This window comes from Theropithecus gelada, chromosome 8 (assembly GCF_003255815.1).
Source record: "Theropithecus gelada isolate Dixy chromosome 8, Tgel_1.0, whole genome shotgun sequence".
Taxonomy (NCBI): Eukaryota; Metazoa; Chordata; class Mammalia; order Primates; family Cercopithecidae; genus Theropithecus; species Theropithecus gelada.
Window position 1 is genome coordinate 3,494,397 of NC_037676.1, and position 26,197 is coordinate 3,520,593.

The 26,197-nt window shown below is 38.9% G+C and overlaps 1 protein-coding gene across 2 annotated transcripts in view; it reads right to left on the minus strand.

The window, feature by feature from the left end:
• ERI1 (exoribonuclease 1) overlaps positions 1-25,086 on the minus strand; it is a 94,635-nt gene extending 69,549 nt beyond the window's left edge. Inside the window, exons 1-7 of one of the 2 annotated variants that reach the window (XM_025395043.1) lie at positions 24,824-24,933; positions 24,096-24,585; positions 18,838-19,016; positions 14,926-15,136; positions 10,436-10,519; positions 8,083-8,192; positions 6,033-6,147 (exon numbers count right to left, since the gene is read on the minus strand). In XM_025395043.1, coding sequence (XP_025250828.1) covers positions 6,033-6,147; positions 8,083-8,192; positions 10,436-10,519; positions 14,926-15,136; positions 18,838-19,016; positions 24,096-24,203 — 807 coding nt within the window. In that variant the 5' untranslated portion in view covers positions 24,204-24,585; positions 24,824-24,933. Of the gene's footprint in view, positions 1-6,032; positions 6,148-8,082; positions 8,193-10,435; positions 10,520-14,925; positions 15,137-18,837; positions 19,017-24,095 lie in introns of both variants that reach the window. The other variant, XM_025395044.1, reaches the window with a different exon arrangement.
• Between the last annotated feature and the right edge of the window lie 1,111 nt (positions 25,087-26,197).

Here is a 26,197-nt window from a genome sequence, read left to right on the forward strand (position 1 = left end):
ATACTCAGCCCGTAAATACATACAATGAATTCTTATTCTGCCTCAGAAAGGTAGAATTCTGACACGATACAATATGAACTTTAAAGACATTATGCTCAGTGAAATATGCCAGTCACAACAGATCAAACACTGTATGCTTCTACTTATAAGAGGTATATAGATAAGCCAAACTGAGAGAGACAGAAAGAATGATGATTGCCAGGAGTTGGCGGGAAGGGGAAGTTCAATAGGCACAGAGTTTCAGTTTCAGAATATGAGAGTTCTGGAGAACGATGTGGTGACGGTCGTGCAATGTGAATGTACTTAATGCCACTGAACTGTTGTGCACTTAACAATGATTGGGAGCGTTTTTAAGTGAACAGCAAGTGTTATACAGGGTGAACATCCCTAATCCCAAAAACCCAAAATCTGAAATGCTCCAAAATCGGAAACTTTTTCAGCGCCAACGTAACATCACAAGTGGAAGATTCCACACCTCATGTGATGGTTCCCAGTCAAAACACAGGTACATGACGCACAATTAATTTGTGTGTGACTAAGAAAGCGATTGCTTATTGGCAGCATCAGGAATGATACCAAACCACCAGACTGTCCGTATCAGTGGCTGAGACAGTGACAATTTTGCTTTCTAATGGTTCAATGTACATACACTGTTTCATCCACAAAGTTGTATGAAACTTAATTTCAGGCTATGAGGTATATACGAAACAAAAATGAATTTCATATTTAGACTTGGGTCCTATCTCCAAGATATCTCATTATGTATATGCAAATATTCCATAATCTAAAAAAAAAACCAAATCTGAAACATTTCTTCTGGTCCCAATAATTTCCAATTAGGGATACTCATTATACACAATACTTCAACCTGTATTATGTATATTTTACCATCAAAAAAAAAAAAAGATTAAAATGAAAAGTCCTAGATAATGCCTGAAAAAGAGTTACTAACTTTATTAAACAAAGGCCAGTCACTTCATCATGTTTTTAAAAATGATGTGAAAATCTGGACAAAGAACAAACCAACCTCTTACTTCCTCTGGCTTAGCAAGGAAAACTTCTCCATCAGGTGTCTGAGTTGAAAGGTGAACAATAGGAAAACAAAAAGGCCAGATTTTGCTGAGCAGTTTGAAGAAGGGCTGCAAAACGTAGCCTCCTTATAGACATTTTTCATCACATGAACCAGCTGAACAAGTCCCTATCAGAAGCTGGAGAAAATGTTTGACTTCAAGTGACAAGATTCTTGCATTTCAAAGGTAATGGAGTATGTCTTTGGAAATAATCACGTTATAACAGAAAACCTTAAAACGTCCACCTTTTGCTTGGGTTTGGTATCAACTGAGGAAAGCTATTTGAAAGTCTCAAGTCTAACTGAGTACAATCTGGAAAAACTGTAGGAGAAAATTAAGTATTTTTCCTCCCTTTCAACACCAGAGTATGATGAGGTAAGGGATCCTTTCTCTCAATCTCTGTTCAGCCTGAGAATCCGACTTTAAGAAAAGAGCTTTATAGGTACAATCTGACTGCACACCGGAGATGAGACTTCATGCTCTGCCCCTAGAAAAGTTGTGGATTTCTGCAAACATAGTATCCTGTCATTCATTTGAAAGCAGTAACATTTCACTGTAGTTTCAACTTTCTACATGTGTAAGCAGGGTTTTTTGTGTTTAACACACATGAAGAGCAAAGGCAGAAATTGTCTAATTTCCAAAGAAAATGAATTCATGTGAGCTTATCTTAAATTCAACCCAGAATTAAGTATTTGTAAAGGGAGGGAAAAAAACAGATTTTACAGGAAGGAGGTATATTTCATCCTTTCCTTTTACTTCAACAACAGTATTTTAATGCGTATACATAGGCCTATAAAGACATAAAGAAGGCTGGGCGTGGTGGCTCATGCCTGTAATCCTAGCACTTCAGGAAGCCGAGGGGGGCGAAGTCAGGAGTTCAAAACCAGCCCGGCCAACATAGTGAAACCCAGTCTCTACTAAAAATACAAAAAAATTAGCCAGACATGGTGGCAGGCACCTGTAATCTCAGCTACTTGAGAGGCTGAGGCAGGAGAATTGCCTGAACCCAGGAGGCGGAGGTTGCAGTGAACTGAAATCACACCACTGCACTCCAGTCTGGATGCCAGAGTGATACTCCATCTCAAAAAAAAAGAAAGAAAGAAAGAAACAGCTGTAAAATTTGGAAACGCTAAGCCCACATTTGCACCTGATATGCCAGGCACAAAGAAGTTTGGGTTTTCCCTCCAAAATCTTGTATAAAAATGTGTCTTAGACCATATTTTCATTCATATTACTTCCGCCTACTTTTAGAAAAACCAAGTCCCATTTTAGCCTAAGCCAATTATTTCACAGAAATAATTGTGAAATTATTACAGTTACTACCTTTTAAATTTATGAAAGAGATTAAGCTCCAAGTTTAATTACCCATTTCCACCCTTTGCCCCCAAGAAAGGTTGGATAAAATGTCATTCTTGGCTGGGCGCGATGGCTCACGCCTGTAATCCCAGCACTTTGGGTGGCCAAGGGGGGCGGATCACAATGTTGGGACTTCAACACCAGCCTGGCCAATATGGTGAAACCACATCTCTACTAAAAAACACAAAAAAATCAGCCAGGCGTGGTGGTGCACGCCTGTAATCGCAGCTACTCGGGAGGCTGAGGCAGGAGAACTGCTTGAACCCAGGAGGTGGAGGTTGCAGTGAGCTGAGATCGCACCACTGCACTCCAGCCTGGGTGACAGAGTAAGACTCTGTCTCAAAAAAATTTTTTAAAAAAGGTCATTTTTATTTTTAAAAAAACAAAAATGTTTTGAGACATACCAAATACCTTATTAGCATTATAGACAACAGAAACTTGTGACGGAGAGTTTTATTTAAGTCTTAGATAAGATTAAAAAAAAAAAAAGGAAACGTTAAGTTTCTACTTATACAACTAATTGCATTATAGTTACCTATTATGAAGAGGGGAAAACCACACACAAAAAAAGAGTAGGCTAACAAACTGGCCAAAATAAACAGGTCCACAAAGAGAAACCAGTGTTTACTCAAAAAAGCAGGGAGCATTTTATTGCCTTATAATATCTACAACTTTCTGATTACACTAATATACTGTGAGCTGTAGATTTATGCATACCTGACTGAAAATTATTTTAAGGTTTATTAATTCTTAATAATAAAAATTATTCCATCTGGGACTTGTAGCAAAAAAAGAACCTAAAGGGGATCGAGCTTCTCAAATGGAGTATAAATTGACATGAAATACAGAAGACAGCGACATCTCTGAAACCACATTCCAGGATACGATTACAAAATCCAGATAAGGGGAAACATAACACGATAAATGACTCAGTTTCTTTAAAGAATAAAATAAAATTGCTAGGGAAGAAAAAGAAGAGATTAAAAAAACTAAAGAGACATATTAAGATATCACACATATCAATGACTAAAAAACTTAAGAGACATATTAACCAACTACAAATCTGTGAAGCTTATTCTGATCTGATTCAACACACAAAAGGTAAAAGAAAATATTTATGACTATTTGATGAAGGAATTACTGCTAATTTTTTAAGATGTGACAATGGTATGGTAGCTGTGTTTCTAAGAAAATGACCCTTAGCTTTTGGAGCTTTGTAATGAAATTTTTACAGACAACATCGTATCTGACTTCTGCTTCAAAATAATAAGGAAGAGGAAAGTGGGTGGGGATACACATGAAACAAGACTGACCATGAGTTTGTAATTGTTGAACCTGGGTCATGAGGACTCATTATACCTATTTCTGTATGTTTGAAATTTTCCAGAACACAATTTTTAAAAAAATTCACAAAATGAGTTCAAAAAAAAAAAAAAAGATCCACAAAAGGCCAGGTGCGGTGGCTCACGCCTATAATCCCAGCACTTTGGGAGGCCAAGGCAGGTAGCTCGAGACCAGCCTGGCCAACATGGTGAAACCCTGTCTCTACTGAAAATACAAAATTAGCCATGTGTGGGGACGGGCGCCTGTAGTCCCAGCTACTTGGGAAGCTGAGACAGGAGAACTGCTTGAACCTGGGAGACAGAGGTTGCAGTGAGCCAAGATAGCGCTACTCCACTCTAACCTGGGCAACAAAATGAGACTCCATCTCAAAGACAAATAAACAAAAAATGCACATAAAAAAGTTATCAAATATAACTAAAGGACTAGCATCCAAAGTAAAAATCTATAAACCAGTAAAAAACACCAGTGACGAAAGAATAGACTACCATTTTTTTTTAAATGGTCAGAAATTTAAACAAGGGGTTTACAAAAACGCAATCCAGATAGGTAATACCTCAATGAGATGGTATCACACACCCACCAAATTTAAAAAACATTTAAAATGTCTGATAATATCAATGCTGGCAAAAACTTACAGCAACTATAAACTCACAGTGCTGATAAGAGTGCAAACTGGTACAACTCCATTGGAAAACTATTTTTGCATTATCTAGCAATGTCAATGATGTACGTATCCCATGACCCAGCAACTGGACTCCTAGGTTTATATCCCAGAAAAATCAGTGCACAAAGACACCAGGGGACGTGCCGAAGAATGCTTATAACAGTATCTTCATAGAAGCCCCAAATAAAAACCACCCAAATGGCCAAAGTAGAACAGATAAACAAATCTGGTATAATCACACAATGGAAATAATAGCAATAAAGTGAATGAACTGTAGTGACATACATGATGTGGATGGATTTCAAGCATAATATTGAGAAAAATAAATAAATAAATAATATAGCCAGTATAACACTAATTATATCGTGCTCAAAGCCAGACAAAACTATATAGTATAAGGATATACATTTAAATATTAAAGCTATAAGGAATGATAAGAAAATGATTACCATGAAAGGATGAATTAGGGTTAACTCCATGAGGAAGGAAGGGAGTTAAGTGGGTGGAAGTTACAAGGGTATTTGCTTTATAACAATCTGCAAAACTCTACTTTCTGTATGCATACTTCTCAGTTTTAAAAGACTGTTAAAACAGAAGAGTCTGTAAGGAAAAGCACCTTTTCTCATGAAACTACTTTAGAACATCCTTCTCCAAAATGAAACCGTAAGGGAGAAAAATGACAACATAGGATCTAAAGAATGAAGGAGAATCAAAGGAAATCCCCTAAGATGATTTTAAAAGAAGCCTGAAGAACTAATAGTTCAGATTAGAACAGGATTAAAGGCTCCAGGAAGACAGTCTGCAAAGGAAAAAAAGAGGAAAAAAGAAAATCTGACAGACTACGTGAGTGTTTTCAGTCATAAGCAGTGACCTACAGTTTGAATGGAGAGTAAGGGGATAAGTAAACAACGCCAGAAGTAAATTATTACACCTAGAGGAAAGTTGTGAACACTGACTGCTCTGACTGAAAGGTAATAGAGCTATAGTAGAAAGATGCAGGAAGGGAAGGACATGCAGGAGTGGTAGCTTAGTCAAGCTCAATCTTCATCTTTCATTGCAGGAATTCAACAGGTCACAAACGGAAAAGTCAAGAAGTAGTATAAGCATGAAACTTAGAAATACAAAGGTAAATATCTGGGGGGGGAAAAAAAAAAAAGAGCTTTACAAAAGTTGAAAGTGTTTGCCTCAGAACAGGAACCAGTTCTGGTGAAGGCTATGGCCGAATACTGACATTCATTGTAAGTCTTGCAATAATATTTTAAACATTTACACCACACACACATATTAACTTTGATAAATGTAAAGTAAAATTAAAATCCAGTGGGGAGCATTTGCTCCACAAACGATCCACATACTGACTGCCCCTACAGTTTCAAACTTGTCAGGTATATATAGTTACCCTATTTAAATAAAGTTAACAGGCTGAATGAGAAAAAGGCTTATCTAATTTGAACATAACTAATTTGGAATCTGGAGAGTAAGAACTAATTATATAGCCTTTTTCCATGAAAAACACCTGGAAAATTACAACTTAACGTACATGCAAAATTTAACAAATTTATGAAGAACCATATAATTATTAAATATAGAAATTTTACCTTGTAAAAGTTTCCATATGACTTCCGAATATTGATCCACTTTTTAGCAAAAGGAGGGTATTTGAGCCTGCTGAGTTGGCACTGAATGTTCAAGAATTTACTCATATCCCAAGAACTATAAATCAAAAAAAAGACAAAAACTTGATGAAATAAATGGTATACTATTCTTACAAATGAGTATTTTAAATCTTTTACTGATGTCAACTTTCTCATATTCACACGTAACATTAACCTGACAAAATTAACCTTGCTTCCTACAAAATACTAATTCAAAATAAAGCTTTAAAAAACAAAGAAGTCGGATATATTAAATTTTGCTCACAAACTAATTCCTATTAGGCTCATCTTGATTGTTTTTATGGTTCTGGGCAGGCTTCTATCTTGCTGAGTATTATGCTAAGCTTACTTTTAATGCCAGACTTAGCAAAGTAAGTTGACAGTGTGCTTTGAAACAATACCAAAAACAAAAAAATGGAAGAGACAAAAGTAGCTGGTATCAAACGGTTAAAATACAATTTTTTTCTGCTACAACATGTTTCTATAACACTAACCAATTTATTGTAGTTAAGGACAATACTGATTGTGTAATACGGAAATTGTGTTGGTTCACATGTGGTTGTTCTTAAGCAAGGAGAGTCAGAATAATAGCAGTGGAAATTATAAACTTCAGCAGGAAATAAAAAAGCCCTCAATTCAACTGCTATACCGGGAACAGGACATAATCCTTTGCATTTTCTTATAATAATGTCGACTATATTATAAGAAAATTAAAAACAAGTTTATGTCCCCAGGATACTAGTGCTTCTGTGCAATTTTAATATACTTTGACGCAACCTTACCTTCCCTTAGTTGCTTGCCTGGGCTGTGTCCAAATTATTTATGGAGACTCCAATGATTGGTTTTTGTTAGTGCTCTAGTTACAAAATTGCATAGGTTTTGAGTGATCTGTCCCAGAAAATGACACTTTAACAGAACTGCATATACTATATTACAGCAGAAACACCTGTATACTTTAGCAGAGCACTGCTCATTCATGTTTAAAATCAGTAATAGATTTCTAAAGGGGTCCATAAACATTTTTCCAAACTTAACAGTTATGATGTGATTAAATTCAATGCTCTTCTCCTATCATATGTGAGGATCTCTAAACTCTCTATGTTGGTGACATCTCAAGGATAGAGGATAATCTGTACAGTTTGAAACAAATTGTTTAGGACGTTCTTTTCAACCTTAATGGCCTTAAGGTATAGGAGTTGCCCTGGCACAATGTCTGTCATCTATGTTTTAATTTTTCTAATCTTCCCATTTAGCTTTTCATTTAACAAATGCTTTTTGGGCATACACTTTAAGCTCACCACTAAGGTAAGCATTATGGAAGATTATCAGGCAGCAAAAGTCCTTCTCTGAAAGAATTTTAAATTTCCTTGCAAAAGTAAGTCTGATGTATGTACATAGATTACGTATCAGAATATATGGTCAGATGTCAACATGAATGGTACATATCATAGAAGTTATAAGGTTTCAAGGAAAAAAGATCAATGGGGTTGTCAGGGTAAAACACAAGATGGGCTTTGAAAAATGATAAAGAAGTTGTCGAGAAGAGACTCTCCCAGTAGAGAGGGAAGCATACGTAAGTACACAGAGAAAGGATAAACCATGTGAATTCCTGGGCCAGTCTGACTGAAGAGGATTAATGGCAGGTGAATTAGATTAAACGGGTAAGGTGGGATGCGATGAAAGGGCCTTCAACGCCAAGCTCAAGAGTCTGGACTTTTTGAGCAAGGAAGTGTCATGATAAAAACAGAGTTGTAGGAAAGTCTTTTTAGCTTTACATATTGATCTTTCTGTAGTGTTCTAGTCCTGGATTGAACTGTGACCACTGCTTTCCTCCTCTCTTCCATCCTTAGGTGAAAGGAAAAACACTATCCCCTGTGGGGTGAGACTCTAGGGTCTTCAATAATAGTTTGTGGTTATTCTAAAAGTTAAATAAATTAGGGTATCTTTAATCTTTAAAAAGTAGATACAAAAAATAATCTTCCTAAATACTTACCCATCTGTTAAAATTGAATATTTATACTTTGTTCCTAATTCCTTCAATTTCATCCAGTCAATTACTTTTTTTAGCACCTGAGGGAAGGTATCAGCTCTGTCTACCTGATCCTGAGGATATAAAAGTAAAATATACAAAAATCAGGGCTGTAGCTTCACGTAGTCCTACAAAATACCCAGACCTAAGTTGGAGGGAAAGAAACAGTATGAGAAAGGCTGATGCTTTAAATTCATGATTTCCTTGGCTTAGCTCCACCTAAAGTTTCATTTTTAAGAAATTTTAAAAATTTCATAACCAAGTACCAGGGACGACTTTCAACTGAAATGTATAATCCTCCCAAAATTAAGATTTAAGATCATCCCCAGTCGTTGGTTCTCTTTTTATAGGCCTCAACATAGTGGCTTACTGGATTTCTAGAGGCGGGAAAAGAGCAATCTCTTCTAAGTTGAAAGCCACAGCTCCTTAAGTGTCTTCCCATCTCAGGTCTCACAATTTTCCACGCATACTACATATTGCTGCCAGATTGATCTTCCTAAAACGTAAATCGGGTCCACCCTATCACTCTCATATTTAAATCTTCCAACCACTCTCCAAGGCTTTCAGGATAAATAGATGCACAAGACCCTTCAGGATCTGGATTGCCTCTGCCTATCTGGACCATTTCTTACCAGCCCATACACATCTGAACCATCCTGAACTACCTGTAGTCCTGCCAGTCCCCACCTGAAATGCCCAGCCATTCTTCTCTGCCTACCTACCTTTCATGACTCAGCCCAAGTTCGTCAACTTGAGGATGTTTTTCCCCAGGACAGTCTTCTATTCCCTCTGTCATATATGGAAGCCCTTTTCCTAGATGTCCACAACACCCCAATAAAACATTGACTTATCAGGCCTACTGTGACCACTGGACAGACACACATCTATATACACATAAAGATACATATGAATCCTGGCATATATTATAGTAGGCACTCAAACACATGTGGAGTGAATGAACGAACCAACTAAATGAAAAAAGTGCCTACCACATTAGAATACAACCAAAAATCAGAGACCTAAAAATGCATGAAACAAGCTGGGTGTGGTGGCTTATGCCTGTAATTCCAGCACTTTGCAGGGGCCGAGGCAAGCTTGAGGTCAGGAGTTCAAGACCAGCTTGGCCAACACAGTGAAACCAGTCTCTACTAAAAAAAAAAAAAAAAAATTAGCCGGGCATGGAGGTGTATGCCTATAGTCTCAGCTACTTGGGAGACTGAGGCAGGTGAATCGCTTGAACCTGGGAGGCAGAGGTTGCAGTGAGCCAAGATCGTGCCACTGCACTCCAGCCTGGGCAACAGAGTGAGACTCCATCTCAAAAAAATAAAAATAAAAAATAAATGCAACATATAAAGTCAGGTTGTAAACAGATACACTCTAAAACTTATCTCTGGCTGGGCATGGTGGCTCACGTCTGTAATCCCAGCACTTTGGGAGGCCGAGGCAGGAGGATCACTTAAGGTTAGGTGTTTGAGACCAGCCTGGCCAATATGGCAAAACCGTGTCTCTACTAAAAATACAAAAATTAGCCCAGTGTGGTAGCAACGTGCCTGTAGTCCCAGTTACTCAGGAGGTTGAGGCAGGAGAACTGCTTGAGCCCAGGAGGCAGAGGCTGCAGTGAGCCGAGGTCATGCCACTGCACTCGAGCCTGGGTGACAGAGTGAGACTGTCTCAAAAATAAAAATAAAATAAATAAATAAATAAATAAATAAAATTTATCTCCAAGTTCAGTATGGTAACAATTTGCTGATGCTTCATTTTACAAATGAAATCTTTAGATTCATCACTACAACTCTTTAAGAGGAAAGGCTGAGGAAAACGTTACCAGGTGTAAAATTTGCTGTTTTTTTTTTTTTTTTAATTATTACAACACGAAACATCTTTACCAAGCAAGGTATTAAATTGTTTACAACAATAATAATTTTTTAAAACTATGTATAAAATAAATCCCTAATTTTTTTTTTTTTTTTTTTTTTGAGACGGAGTCTCGCTCTGTCGCCCAGGCTGGAGTGCAGTGGCCAGATCTCAGCTCACTGCAAGCTCCACCTCCCGGGTTTATGCCATTCTCCTGCCTCAGCCTCCCGAGTAGCTGGGACTACAGGCGCCCGCCACCTCGCCCGGCTAGTTTTTTGTATTTTTTAGTAGAGACGGGGTTTCACCGTGTTAGCCAGGATGGTCTCGATCTCCTGACCTCGTGATTCGCCCGTCTCGGCCTCCCAAAGTGCTGGGATTACAGGCTTGAGCCACCGCACCCGGCGTAAATCCCTAATTTCAAAAACTCTTTCAAACTCTAGAAAGAAGAACTTAGAATTATAACCTGAGTAATTCCAGTAAGACTGATGCAGAAATCAGACAGCTGCGTGTTAATCTCTGGTCTTACATACTGCTGAAATGTGTCTTCCTGCAAGGGAAGGATAGCAAGTTAAAGTAATTTATATGACTTAAGATACACGATACATGATACATGAAGAATTCATTACAGCAGGTTGTAATTTTATAGGATCTCATAGCATAAACCTTTCTAGTTTTTAAAGATAATTCCCCATACCAAAAGCACTCTTATTTTTTAAATTAAAAAATCATTTGGTTCATAATTAATGCCAGCCTTCAGTTATAATAAATTAGCTTTAAACTATTGCTCTCATTTACTCCTGAATAGTCTTTATTTTCATATAAAAATCCAATGGAACTAAATTCTAAATAGTCAAAATTTAACTGTTAACAACATATACGTAGTTTAAGAGTTGCTAACACAGTGTACCTGTAGCAATGTTGAACCTTTTCAAGAAGCTTTCACGATGGTCTTTTTTTTTTTTTGAGATGGAGTCTCGCTCTGTTGCCCAGGCTGGAGTGCACTGGCACGATCTCGGCTCACTGCAAGCTCCGCCTCCTGGGTTCATGTCATTCTCCTGCCTCAACCTCCCAAGCAGCTGGGACTACAGGTGCCTGCCACCACGCCCGGCTAATTTTTTGTATTTTCAGTAGAGACTGGGTTTCACTGTGTTAGCCAGGATGGTCTCCACCTCCTGACACGATGGTCTTATTTTATGCTCACAACTCCATAAACTAAGTGAGGCCAGTATTGTTATCAGGCTCCAATCTCTAAGTGCTTTTTCCTCTAGCCCAGTAATGCCTCCCTAACCAGAACACACTGAGTCACTTTTGAGAAATTAAGCACAATTTTAAACGCTAAAGATTTAAAGGCAGCAACTGTTAATCCTAGGTAGCAGAGAAAATGACAAAAAATATTCTTTACGGCAGAAGATTTAAAAATTAAGAAAAGAAAAGATTGTATTTCCTAAGAATAAATTCTTTCTACATATCTATTAAGCTATAAATGGTTGTAAAGAATTGTAAATGAGCAACAGTAAAGAACACACACCTGAGGCCAGATGTGGTGACTAATACCTGTAATCCCAGCACTTTGTGAGGCCAAAGCCGGGGTGGGGGGGGATCACTTGAGGTCAGGAGTTCAAGACCAGCCTGGCCAAAGTGGTGAAACCTATCTCTACTAAAAATACAAAAATTAGCTGGGCGAGGTGGCACGCACGTATGGTCCCAACTACTGAGGCTGAGGTGGGCTAATCGCTTGAACCCAGGAGGTAGAGGTTGCAGTGAGCCAAGATTGAGTCACTGGTCTCCAGCCTGGGTGACAGAGCAAGACTCCATCTCAAAAAAAAAAAAAAAAAAAGAATAATTGAACTTCAAAAGTTAGACACTCTTTACTTACCAGACATATTGCAAAATTCCACTTAACTGAGTATCACAGATAAATTAAGTCTATATCCTTTTAAAATCACTATTTATCATTTTAAATGACATTCTTTCAAAAATACATTGCAACTTCCCTTATAATTACAATTCGGTAGTACTAAATAACAGATATTACTAAAATGTTATTATTCACTATTAAAAACTTTTAACAGAAAAATGCTAGAGAGAACTATGCATTCATTGGCCAAATCTTTAATCATCACTTAAATAAATTATGTAAGTTAAAAGGTCATAAGGGTTAAAACTAAAGGAACCTAGATGCCTGTAATCCCAGCTACTCAGGAAGATGAAGCAGGAGACTCACTTGAGCAAGCAAAGGAAAAGCAGAGCAGTAAGGGGGGTCAGAAACATGGGTATAGGCCACACTCTTTAACAGGATAAACAAATAGGCTTTATTTAGAGGTAAGATTTAAGGAAGGACCGGAAGGAAAAATGAGCGGGAGGGAGAGAAGGAGAAAAACATCGGTCAGCAAGACTTCTGGGTAAGAAAATTGGAGCTAAAGTCCTGGCAAGTAATGGGATAAAGCAAGCCTGGCATTTTTGAGAATGAGCAAGTAGGTCAGTATGCCTGGAGAGGAGTGAGTTAAGGAAGAGAGTAGTAAGACAGGAAACAATCAGAGGAAACAACAGGCCAGGGCATGTAAGGAATATGGGTTGTACTCTGAGTTAAATGAGGAGCCAGTGTAGGGTTTTGAGCAGAGGGGTGAAATGATCTGACTTATATTGGATTACTCTGGCAGCTTTGTTGAGAACTGGCTGTAGGATGACACGGACAGAAACACAAAGACCAGTTAGATGGCAAATGCAGTAAGTCACATAAATGATAGGGGCTCAGAATGAAGTCACAGCAATTCAGTTAAGTGACTGGGTTCTGGATATATTTTGAAGGCAGAGCCAAACAGGAATCATTGATGGCCTGGATGTGAGAGAAACAGGAGTCAAAGATGACTCCAAAGTTTTTGAACTGAGCAATTAGAAGGATTCTAATTACAAAAAGCTGCCATCACCCAAGCTACAGGAGGCTAAAGATAGAATGGGCTGGAGGTAAGTTCAACAGGTTGAGACATCTAAATAGAGATATCAAGTAAGCAATCTGGATTTGGAACAGAGGTACGAGTTTGAAATATGTATTTGAAAGTCACCAGCATAGAGATAGCTTCTGAAAGCTATGGAACTAGATAAGATCATCAAGCGAGAGGATGTAAGCTAAGAAGAGGAGCTAGGATTGAGACCTGGGACATCTGATACGGCGAAGCTGGGAAGGAAATGAGGAACCCAGCCAAGAAAACTGCAAATAGGGAAGGCGAAGCTGGGAAGGAAATGAGGAACCAGCCAAGAAAACTGCAAATAGGGAATCCAGTAGCGCTAGAGAAAAATCAAGCAGAACAAGTTATACCTGAAGAAAATGCTCCAAGGAAAAAGTATTCAAACCAGCAATGCAGTGTTAATTATTTTTTTTTAAAGTGAGAATTGCTCACACCTGTAATCCTACCACTTGGGGAAGCTGAGGCAGGTGGATTGCCTGAGCTCAGGAGTTCGAAACCAGCCTGGGCAACATGGTGAAACCTTGTCTCTACTAAAATACAAAAAGTTAGCTGGGTGTGGTGACACGCACCTGTATTCCCAGCTACTTAGGAGGCTGAGGCACGAGAGCTGCTCGAACTTGGGAGGCGGAGGTTACAGTGAGCTGGGTTCACACCACTGCACTCAAGCCTGGGTTCAAGACTCGATCTCAAAATAGAAAAAAAAAAAGTGAGAATGTTCAATTTTGCCAAGATTTAGGGTAAAGGTCAAAGATGATGTTGATGAGTGATATCAGTGGAATGATGGGATTGAATACATAGTTTAAACTTTATTGAATGTAAACCCACAATGGTATGAATTTGAGAGAATGGAAGAAAAGGAAAGCGATACATATATAAGTACATATAACTTATGTGAAGAATTTTCCCGAAAAGAGGAACAAAGAAATGGGGTAGCTGGCAGCGCAGTGGGATGAAGAGAAGGTTTTTTATGGTGTGAAAAAAATAACATATTTGTGTGTAGTGGGACCAATACAGACGAAAGCTGTAAATCATAACGTCCAAATGCGGGAGACCTGCTACAGTAACATCCTCGAATAAGACAGAAGTAAAATCTAGTGACTTATGCAAGATTATTTGCCTTCACAGCTGCCATTTTTCCTTCTAATTTACTGACCTTCAATCTGCTTTGCATGAGAAAATTACAGAAAGACTAATTAAGACTATAAAAGAGATTTTTAATAGCACTAAGAATAACCTATGCATTTTAATTCACAAAGCCTTTTTATACTTACTCCCAAGTGGGTTGGTAGCAACTGAGGATATCATAGAAGTGACTTTTGGAAAGATGAGACGTTAGGATATTCTTGCCCAGATTTTATAAGGCAAGCAGTATTCTTTTAGGGAATTCCTACTATGACTTTCTGAACTAATAATGCACTGACAAGTATCTAAAGCACACATACCATTTGGCTTAGAAACCAGGGCTATATGAGTCATTTCACCCTTAAACTTTCCACTAGAGAGACAGGTTCAAAAGACATTTTTGTAAATTATCATTCTTAGAGATTAGAGTTCACACTAGGCCACAGCAGTGGTTATCAAGCCTGACTGCATATTAAAACCAACTGAAAAGCTTTAAAAAAATGCTGATTTCAGGGGCCCTATCACAGAACTAAATTAGAATCTCCGGGACTAGGGCCAGGCATCTGTATCATTAGTATTTTATTTTTTTACTTACCAGGAGATTCTGATGTCCACGCCCAGATGTTCTAAGCAAATGGAAAAAAAATTTTAACTTTCGCTACTGCAAAAAGAAAGCAGTAGTATCTAAAATTGCTTTATTATAAAGCTTTTCTATTAATCAAGCTGATATAAAGTTCACAGCAAAGAAAAAACTTACTTTAGAAGTCTAGTTCTAGCTAAACAGCAAGTGAGGTCCTCCACATAACCAGTAAACACCAGAATAGTTGCTGCTAGAAATACAATTAAAATATAAAAATTCACTTACTATTTCTAAAGTATGCGTATTCAGTAAAACAACCGGAAATTCAATTATTTCATGTACAAACTCAGGTGGGTTTCCTTCTTCACAAGTGGCTTCAAAGTCAATAATACAAATGTAGTCATAGTAACTGTCAGCACAATTGCTCTCTTTCAACATCAGCTTCTGCTTCTTATAATAGTTTTTCAGTCTCTTCTTTAGAACATCCTTTACTCCTCTAAGCAGAAGAAGAAGAGTAGTTACACTTAGGTAAATTCTACAGTCAAGAATTAAAATTCTTACCTGCCGGCACTGGGTTGAACACTGACAATTACAGCATAATTTAGCAAATGCTAGCTAAAATAAATGTAAGAAAAGCAAGACTCAAAGCTAAGTTAGCAAAGAAACAATTAAAATAATGTTCATTACAACATTAACATTTTCCTTCACGAGTAGTTTTTTATTTTAGTAGTATATAACAGTATTTTCTCCAACATATACTGGTATTTCAAACCATATACATTGTCAGCATATACCACCAACACAGTCATATTGCCTGATATACTAAGATAACATATATGATACAAACATTGAAATTAATATAAAATTATTCCACTGGCCAAAATATAAACTTAAGAATATAAAAATTTGGGTTAAGTTGAAGATATAGTATTATCTCTTTCCTTTGGCTTTTGTAGGTTAGTCAACTCAAAAGATTCATATGAATATGAAAGCATTATGAGCCTAGCATATAAAGGTGAATGTCTATTGGTTACTTAACAAGGAAAACTAAATTAGAATACACTTTAAGTGAACTGTGTCCAGAGGAACATTATCATACTAGTAGGTTCTTAATTAGAAATAAGTTTCTTAATTTATCATGGGTAGAATATGATTTAGGGGATTTCAATATCACAGGTAGCTTTAAAATATACATTCCACAAATGGGAGTAGTGGGGAGGAGAGAAAGGTCATCCTAACGGTAACAGTGATCAGGTGACTTCATTCTTTAAACAATACATATTTTTCCAAAAAATAAAGTTGCAACCAGCATTCAGGCTTCCTTCAGTGTTATGCAAATGAATCCTATATTGGCCTGCAAATATGAAGTAGAAGTAAAAATAAGAGGATCTAAATTAACTTGTAGTGCCAAGTAAAGTATCATGTTAACTAATTAATGACTATTTAAAAAAACGTTTTAAACTTTTATTTTCCTTTTTTTTTTTTTGAGACAGAGTCTGGCTCTGTTGCCCAGGCTGAAGTGCAGTGGCCGGATCTCAGCTCACTGCAAGCTCTGCCTCCCGGGTTTACGCCATTCTCCTGCCTCAACCTCCCGAGTAGCTGGGACTACAGGCGCCCGCCACCTCGCCTGGCTAGTTTTTTGTAATTTTTTTAGTAGAGACGGGGTTTCACTGTTGTTAGCCAGGATGGTCTCGATCTCCTGACCTTGTGATCCGCCCGCCTCAGCCTCCCAAAGTGCTGGGATTACAGGCTTGAGTCACCGCGCCCGGACTATTTTCCTTTCTAAACTACAATTAAGCAGTGAAAAAAAATCCTACCCACGAAAATAGTAATAATCGACCAGTTAGCTATTTTAAGACAAAATGTCTTAATATTGTTTCTTTGCTTGAGATTTTCCAAATTATCAAGACCTAGGGAGAAAATCCTTAACCTCTTTCATATTAAGGCACTGTGAGTGACCTCTGTGTCATGTGACAGCTTTGGATTAGTTTCTTTTTTTTATTTTTGTTGGGGGGTGGGAGGTGTGATGGGGGAGAGACTACATTTACCAGAGTTGTCTGCAAAGCTAATGGAAGGACAAACATATAACTAGTTGCTCTGGATAGAAACCTGCTATCTTTAACATCTCCTTTGCTCTTCCAAATATTCACCATATTTGCCAATTCCAACTGAGAAAAATATTCAGAACATGATTCTCTTTAATTCTTTCTGCCATGGCTCTCATTAGCTTTGTGGAGTACAGCAAATGCCTCCATTACCACAACCCTTCAATTCATTCTTTACCTTACTTGAGAACTCAGCACTAATGCCAATTTTCTGCTTAAATATCTTCAGTGGCTCCCTTCTGCTTACAAGGTAAAATGCAGACTTCAACATAGAGTTCCTTCACAACTTGGCTACAACCTATCATTTCAGTACCACTCTCAAATGTTCCTGAGGTATACTGTGTACTGCAGACAAAACATACTATAAGTCATGGCTTCCACCAGCTGGATGGCTCACGTCTATCATCTCAGCACTTTGGGAGGTGGGTGGATCACTTGAGTTGGAGTTCGAGACCAGGCTGGGCAACATGGAGAAACCCTATCTCCAATAAAAATACAAAAATTAGCCAGGCATGGTGGCGCATGCCTGTAATCCCAGTTACTCGGGAGGCTGAGGCACGAGAATCGCTTGAACCCCGGAGTCGGAGGTTGCAGTGAGCTGAGATCACACCACTGCACTCCAGCCTGGGCGACAGAGCGAGACTCTGTCTCAAAAAAATAAAAAAACTTTAAAAGTCATGTTCTCAGTATGTGTGGTACACTTTTATGTCCTATAACTTTGGTTGCACAACAGCTGAAGAAAAGGCAAGATCATGTTGCAGAAACCATAAAACTGGAATTAGAAAAGCTTCTATGTTATTTTTTTGTCTAAAATACCCTCCCTCCCTTTTCTGTTTGGCACAATTCAAATGTCATCTTTCTGAATCCCTGAGAAATATTCTCCTCTGGACCCTCATGCTGTACCTGGCCAGACCTCCAACACAGCATTGGCCACTCTGTATTGTGATGATTTCTTTGTGTGTTTTCCCAAAAGACTGAGATTGTCAAAGTGGGGAACAGATCTGTATTTACCTTTATAACTTCAATGCCTAGTGCAGTAGTTAGAATTCAATACAGGCTTGTTGAATACATGTATAAACATACATCTACATCTCTAGCTCCCATGCAAGCCAGGAGTAAGCAACTGATCTTCACACCTGGGAAGGACAAAAATTTTGCTCGGAAAATCTTCTGTAGGCTACAAGCTGTACCTTCATAACAGAAAGAATCGGGGAATTAGGAATCAAAAATTTCTTCATACATTATGATGTAGACAATCTAGAAATATATTTGTGCTCTTCTGAAGAGTGATGAAACTCTAAAGAGGAAGACTACTACTTTTAAGAGAATTAAGATTCAGAGATGCCTTGAAAAAGTAAGAGTTTTCACCTATTCATACAGGCAACTTTTTTTCTTGATGCCTGGCAGTTCTACTGTTTATCAAAAATCTATGTATTTTTCTGGACTCCAAAAGCCATTCCTGCCCCATGGCCCAAGTCAACGTAAAGTGATTTATTTGTTTCATAAAAAATTACTAAAAACTTAGGTATGTGTATATCTCATTAAAATACACACACAGTTGACTAAGTTGCCTTGTTTTCTCACTCAATATACAGTTAAACATAATGCATACCATCACTGTACATTATTTTTTAGAAACTAAATCAAAACAAAAAATATTCCTGGTAAGTGAATGATGTTTTTCGTTTAGCGTACCTGGTTTCAAACAAACTCTTTTTATAAAAAATACAAATGGCAAAAAGAAAATAAAAAAGAAAAATACTCAATCTCACTAATATAACTATCCATCATTTAAATGAGCAACTAAAAAAATAAAAAACACACTTGTTATAATGAGACAGATACTCCTATACATTGCCGGAAGGTCATTAAAACATTCATAGACTTTGATTCAGCAGTCCTATCATCTAGAAGATGGACAAAAATAATCAGAGTTGCACATAAAAAATGTTAATTATGGTGTTTTTGAATTGTTAATAGGGTCATGTCATTATGGTAGGATTACAGACGATTTTTAATATTTCAATGTTTTCAAGACTTTCTAAAATCAGTATGTACTACTTTTATAATTTTATAAGTTATTTTTAATTACCTGGTTTCAAGCTTGAATTCTGAAAGCTTAGCTCTGAGTTCTTCCTTACTCATTCTATTAATACAGCCATTCGTAATAGCAATCTCTTTGTAAACTGGGTCACTGAAGTCACTCACACTGGAGGTAATGAACTTGGATCCTTTTGTCTCCTGGCCATCAAATCTATACTGTTGAGTTTCCTACGGGGGAAAAAAAAAAAAAAAAAAAGAGATGTAGTTTATAATTAGTACAAACATCACAGATTTAAAGATTCAAACTTCTGAAGCCTCTTCATGCTACATGTTCAATGAAAAGTGTTCACTGCAGCTCCTAAAGGGAGGAAAGGATAAGAAGAAGGAAGATGTGTCTCCAATACAATTTACCCCACTCTATTATGAGTCATGAGGTTCCTCAAAGGAAACAAAGCTACGTAAAAAGAGGACTGGTGTTGGGAGTCAACACCACCTCAACAGAGAGCCCCAGCTGACTATTTACCAGAAATAGCAGCATGACTTTGGATAGTCACCTATTAGCCTCTGATCTTCAATTTCCTTATCTATAAAATGGCAATTTGGTAAAGGTAAATAGTGTTTGGGCAGAATTATTACAAAGATTAAATGAGATTATATGTATCAGGCTCCTAGACCCACAGTAGCAATTAATAAATGGTAACTATTAATATCACAGACTATACAACAAGCCCTTCACAAACAATATGCTAGTATTTACAAATGAACCCATTTTTAAATGAACTTTTACATTACACATGTACAATAACTTCTGATAATTGTTTAACCTGACTTCATTTCACAAAGTTAACAAATATCGCCCAACATAAAAACAAAATGGACTGCAAATCTAATCACAGCTTCCTAGTACTCAAAGCAAAGGAAATGTATTTCATTTCAAAACTTAACGTTTTCCAAAATTTATACTTATGTCAGTTAAACAGAAGCAGCACAGAATTATAAATCTTTTCATAAATAAAAATCTGTTAAGAAAAAACCATGACTCAATTCTACTTTCTCCACAGGCAGTCTCAAATTACTAATATGTTAAGTTCCAAAGATTCATTTATAAGTTATTTTCCACATGCACTATCACAAATATTAGCTATGTTCCAGAATTTTCAAAAATACTTAGTACTTACTGTTAATCCCTATGAAAGCTTGCTACCTCAGTTATAATTTACCACATTGTCCTCATATAAACTTTAATTACAGATCAAGAAAGGATAATCACAAAGAGGCCACAGTCCCTGACTTAGAACTGATCCTGATGGTTCAGGAACTATTTCTTAATCTAAGCTCTCAATTTAATGCAACACACATTTCCTGGAAATGTAATGCTAGGTAAGGTGCCAGAGGCCAGGTGCGGTGGCTCAAGCCTGTAATCTCAGCACTTTGGGAGGCCGAGATGGGCGGATCACGAGGTCAGGAGATCGAGACCATCCTGGCTAACACGGTGAAACCCCGTCTCTACTAAAAAAAAAATACAAAAAACTAGCCGGGCGTGGTGGCGGGCGCCTGTAGTCCCAGCTACTCGGGAGGCTGAGGCAGGAGAATGGCGTGAACCCAGGAGGCGGAGCTTGCAGTGAGCTGAGATCCGGCCACTGTACTCCAGCCTGGGCGACAGAGCGAGACTCCGTCTCAAAACAACAAAAAAAAAGGTGCCAGAGTACTCAAGAGTGACTCACCCATCTCCTTTGAGGAAGAAGTCAGCAGTTCCAATGTGTGAACTGTCCATAAATTAAAGAATAGCCACATTGAGGTTCGTTGTTAACAATGTTAAGAAAAAAAAGTATTGCTAGTTGACCAATAATTCACTTTCAACAATATATTAAATTTACAATAGATATCTCTCTGCTTGATCAGAATTTAATAAAAAATTATCTTTTGACTTTAAATCTACATTGAATTTTAAACTTCATCTTTAGTCAGGTTAAAATTTAGGTCAACATTAAGAAACAGTTTGTCTACCAAAACAGATGTCTCGGTTAATTTAAGTAGATTTTCTCTTTGGACAAATCCTCTTTCTCATTCACTTGTTAATTCTCATCCAAAACTGTAGCTACAAAAATTATTCACAAGTAACACGTAGGCCTCTTCTATAGACGCTATAAATTATGACTTCTATAAAGAAAAATTTGCTTCCTTTCCTAGGTCCAGCTCTAGTTCTCTTCCTTCACTGAAGTTCTAGAGACAGCCAAGGTCCAATCCTCAGAAATCAGTGTCTCCTCCCAAATTTCAGATCTACACTAATGATTCACAAAGAAGGATGCTCAAGTCAATCCACCAAGGAGCACAAAGAAAATATTAAAAACCCTACTTGTATTGTCAATCTGCAGAAACACAAAATTAGTTTACAAAATACTTACATTTGCAACAGCATCCACGCCAGTATCTACATCCATCACGTCACATAGAATACTGACCATATAATGAGAAAAGTGATAGATACCACAATATGCAGAGAAACATTCAGCATCACAGAACTGTAACATTTTGCAATATTCACGTGTTCAATTAAGTGGGTGTATGGTTTATATTATCTCAAATAAGAGAATCTTTTACATTCTGGGATGCGGCCATGAAAATCTTCCATACCAAACACAGGTTTACTATCTTGCAACAAAGCACTTTAACTGTTGTTGAACTGAAAGATGAGTTACATATTTTCTATAACAAAAAGACAGATATTCTAAAATTGCTGTCCTCTTTTTTTTTTTTTGAGACGGAGTCTCGCTCTGTCGCCCAGGCTGGAGTGCAGTGGCCGGATCTCAGCTCACTGCAAGCTCCGCCTCCCGGGTTCACGCCATTCTCCGGCCTCAGCCTCCCGAGTAGCTGGGACTACAGGCGCCCGCCACCTCGCCCGGCTAATTTTCTTGTATTTTTAGTAGAGACGGGGTTTCACCGTGTTAGCCAGGATGGTCTCGATCTCCTGACCTCGTGATCCGCCCGTCTCGGCCTCCCAAAGTGCTGGGATTACAGGCTTGAGCCACCGCGCCCGGCCCTGCTGTCCTCTTCTTACTCGGAAGGGTACGGGAGCTTGATTTTTAACATTTTTTTAAACGAACACAATCTGTTGTTGCAAGATAAAAGAAAATACATTTTAACAGTAAGCTAGAAAGTAACTGCTTGTCAAAAGAAACTTTAGAGAGAACATTTTGAAAACAGAGGTTTTGGAAATGCTTCTATTATTTTGTTGCCAAAAATCGAGGTACTACCTACTAAAAAAAGAAAAGGAAAACCTCTGCACCTGCACACTGAAAAAAAAAACTTAGAAATCTTCTTGATGTTTTATATACTTTATATATACTTTAATAAGTAGGTTCAAATTTCATCAGAGTTCTGATGAAATTTGAACCTACTTATTAAAAATATAAATATGCAATAGCTTCTGTTAGTTTTCAAAGACAACTGGCATTAGACATAATGGAAATTTACCACGTGAATTCAACAAAAAACTTTGCTTGAGATTGAAAAAAACTGTAACATGGCCAGGCACAGTGGTTCATGCCTGTAACCCCAGCACTCAGGGAGGCCCAGGTGGGCAGATCACCTGAGGTCAGGAGCTGGAGACCTGCCTGGCCAACATGGTGAAACCCCATCTCTACTAAAAATACAAAAACTAGCCGGGTGTGGTGGTGGGTTCCTGTAATCCCAGCTACTAGGGAGGCTGAGGCAGGAGAATCACTTGAATCCCGGAAGCGGAGGTTGCAGTGAGCTGAGATCATGCCATTGCACTATAGCCTGGGCAACAAGAATGAAACTCTGTCTCCAAAAAAAGAAAAAAAAAAAAAAAACTGTCATCATTATTATTTTTTGAGACAGGGTCTCACTCTGTCACGATCACAGCTCACTGCAGCCTCCACCCATGGGCTCAGGTGATCCTCCCCACTCAGCCTCCCTAGTGGCTGGGACTGTGAGCGAGCGCAACTACGCCCGGCTCCTTTTTGTAAAAAAAAAAAAAAAAAGTATCATTATTAAGAGCATGTAACGGTAAGTTTTTAACAATTACTACCGTCACTAAAGCCAATTTGGAACAGAAATCTAGGCCTTAAGTAGCTGTAAAAGTGTCAAGACTTTCAAATATAAAGAAGTAGATTCAAACACACTTCTTTTTACTAAAAATAAACTTCGAAATTTATTTTAAAAACCACTTACAGGATGAGACTGACACAATGTATCTCAGGTTGAAGAGGGAGGCAGGTGGAAGAGTGGTTCTTTATGAGAGGGAATGAGCAAGTACTCTTTGAAAGTAACAACTTTAGAAGGAGAAAGATAATTGTAAAGATCCAAAGGAAGTGCATGCAGCGCACAAGGAACATAGAGACACCCTTAACAAGAAAGACCTTCCTTCCAACGTAAAAGAACACAAGGAAGCGAGGGGCACTGGGAACAAAAGGGAAAAACTGTGTGAGATCCAATTAGCAACAGAGGCAGGCACCAGACCCCGCAGAGCAGCAAATCGAAGTTACTAAGGAGGAGAATAAGCCAAATTCATGTTATTACAAAGCTCGTTCTAGCTGCCAGATGGAAATTGATTGTGGACGTAAGGAGCAAGAGTTAGGAGGCCTCTTGCAAATACCCACTTCACGAAGTGCTCAACATGTTTATTATTAGGAAAAGATCAATTTTAGTGTTCAATCACAATCCGCAGCGCTAGTCAACCATTACATTCGTTAAATAAGATAAGTTTCAAGACTGTTCTACAACTTTGCCACTATAACTAGGTTCGACCAATGAGATGTCAAAATTATTAATTCAATAGTACACTATACTATGTTTATATGAGACACCAGTAAATGAGCAAAAGCAGTTAAGACGAAGCTCCACTTAACAGGTAAGAAAGAGGGATGCTGGTGGGTGTTTTAAATTTTTTTTTTAAAGGTATGAAGTGACATACCTAGGGTATATGGTGAGATTTTAAAAAGAGAAAGCCTTGCAAATTACCCATAACGGCTAGATGGAGTGACAACAGCAACCGTCAACATAGAACTAAGTTTAGAGCAGAACTCCCACTTAGAACCTATTCACCCACTATTGACAGAACTGGTCTTGACGATTTCCTCCCTCCCACAGAGTGATTCGGCCCTGATGGGGCTCCAAGACAACCATCCCAGGATAAGGCTAGGGAGCTTGGCGCGGGGGAAGAGGCTGGGGTCCAAGGGCGCGCAGCTGCACCTTCTGCGGGACACCTGAGAAGAAAGGGGTGCCGAGGGCGCTTGGGGCACCGGGCAGCGGGCGCCGACAACCGGGCGCGGGCCGACTCCTCACCTCGGGACTGGGACGCGGCTGCTCCTCCCGGCCCTCCGGCCGCGGCGACTCCAGCAGCACGGGAGTCACGGCCTCGCTGGCAGGCTCTTTACTCTGTGGTTCCTCCATGCCGGCTGCCACGCCAGAGGAGAGCTGCTGGAGCCGGACACTTACTCACTCTCACTCGGCCGAGCCCGAAAGCCTCGCCTTTCTCCGTTGAAAAATTACCGGGCTCGCGTTCCCGCGGCGGCGGCCACACAAACTCCAGCGGCCACCTCCTACTTCCGGGAGCGTGTGGCGTCCAAACGCCGCGCAGGCGCAGTGAGCCGGCGTGCACGGAACGCCAGCGCCGCAGTCCACGGGGGAGGGAGGAAGAACAAGAGGGAGGCGCGCCGGTGAGAAGACGGGGCGTGGCCGGCCGTGGGCGGAACTAGCGCGGGTTGAAGTTGCGCAAGGATCTAGTCCGGACACTAGAGGGTAGCACCGGAACGGATGATCGCGTCAGCTTTTACTGAGAAGAAAAAAGCAGGGTAAGTGGGGAGGTGTCATAGAGAAAGATGTTTTCAACCATAAAAAATAATAAAGCAATTCGCATTTTCCGTAAGGAGTTTCCTAAAACTTACACTTCTCGACAAGAAAAGAAAATGGGTCTGGACTTAGTGTCCCACTGTAAACAATTAGAAAACTGAACAAGATGTAGGAAACAACTCCTCAGACATTGGACAACAGGCAGCTGTGGATTGTTTTACGTGAGAGAAAAGAAACAAAAGGAGCCCTATATCACTCTGCCCTTTTGCCCAGAGGCCATTTCCAGTCTGTGGTGCAGAGAAGGGAAATCAAATGGAAACCTGGGATCTCCCAGGTTGAGAAGACAGGGATTGGAGTTGAGGAAATTGGGGTAAGCCAAGTTGGTTGGAATTTGTGGGACAGAATTCTGGAGAGGAGGGAATTACATGGAAAAAGAGCTTCAGAAATCTGCTTAGGAGTACCTTTGAATCTTTGAGTAAAAAACGTGAAACTCCACAAGGCCAGGAAAGAACAATTATTGGGGAGCAGTACACCAAACAATGATGAGAGCTCACACAGAACTGGGAACCATTTGAGCTCCCAGCAACCAGAGTGAAGAGATTATTGAATACCATGGAACTTGCACTAGAAACCTCAGAAGAGAAACTGCCCTTGCAAAATTATAATTGAGACAGTGAAGGAGATAGGACCTAACCAACTCCATCTTGCTTTTAACCTCCAAGCTATCCTTATTCATTCCTGGGCGTAGGCCAAACTAATATTGGGAGGAACTTAGTGTATAGCTTATAGTTTAAAACAAAGGTGATAGCCGTTTCTCAAAATAAACCCTGTTCTTGAGACTAGACTGCTTTTGTAGGACTAACAAATTAGCCAAAAGATTAGAAATTATGATTTAGGAGCCATGCAGCTGAAGGTTCAAGATTCTAACCCTCTCCAAATTGCTCCTGGCGATAATATCACTATTGTAAAACCTAAGATCATTGCTTGAGATATTTTGCAGGCCCTGCACTTGATGGATCAGCTGGCACCACCCAGATTGATAGAGTGGCTCATCTGATTTTGTGTCCCCCACCCAGGAACTGACTCAGTGCAAGAGGACATCATCGACTCCCTGTGATTTCATCTCCTACCCAACCAATCAGCACTCCTGACTCACTGGCTTCTCACCCACCAAATTATCCTTAAAAACTCTGATCCCCAAATGTTCAAGGAGACTGATTTACATAATAAAACTCGGGTCTCCTGTGCTGCCAGCTCTGCATGAATTACTTTGTCTATTGCAATTTGCCTGTCTTGATAAATCGACTCTGTCTAGGCAGTGAGCAAGATGAAACTCTTGGGCAGTTACAAAAGCGTCATGCCTTAGTGAGATACAATAGCCCTAGACTGCAGGACCCAGAGTATAAGCTACTGTAGACTCTTCAAAAGCCTTAGAACAAGCCCTGAAAGGATCAAACTGCTCTGTAAGTAACCTAATTGCCTGTAAGAACAAAGTCTAATACTCTCTGAAAGACTAAAATCCAGGATTCGACAACATTAAGTTCAAAATGTGAGACATCCAGCCAAAAATTAAGAGACACGCAGCACTTGGGGAG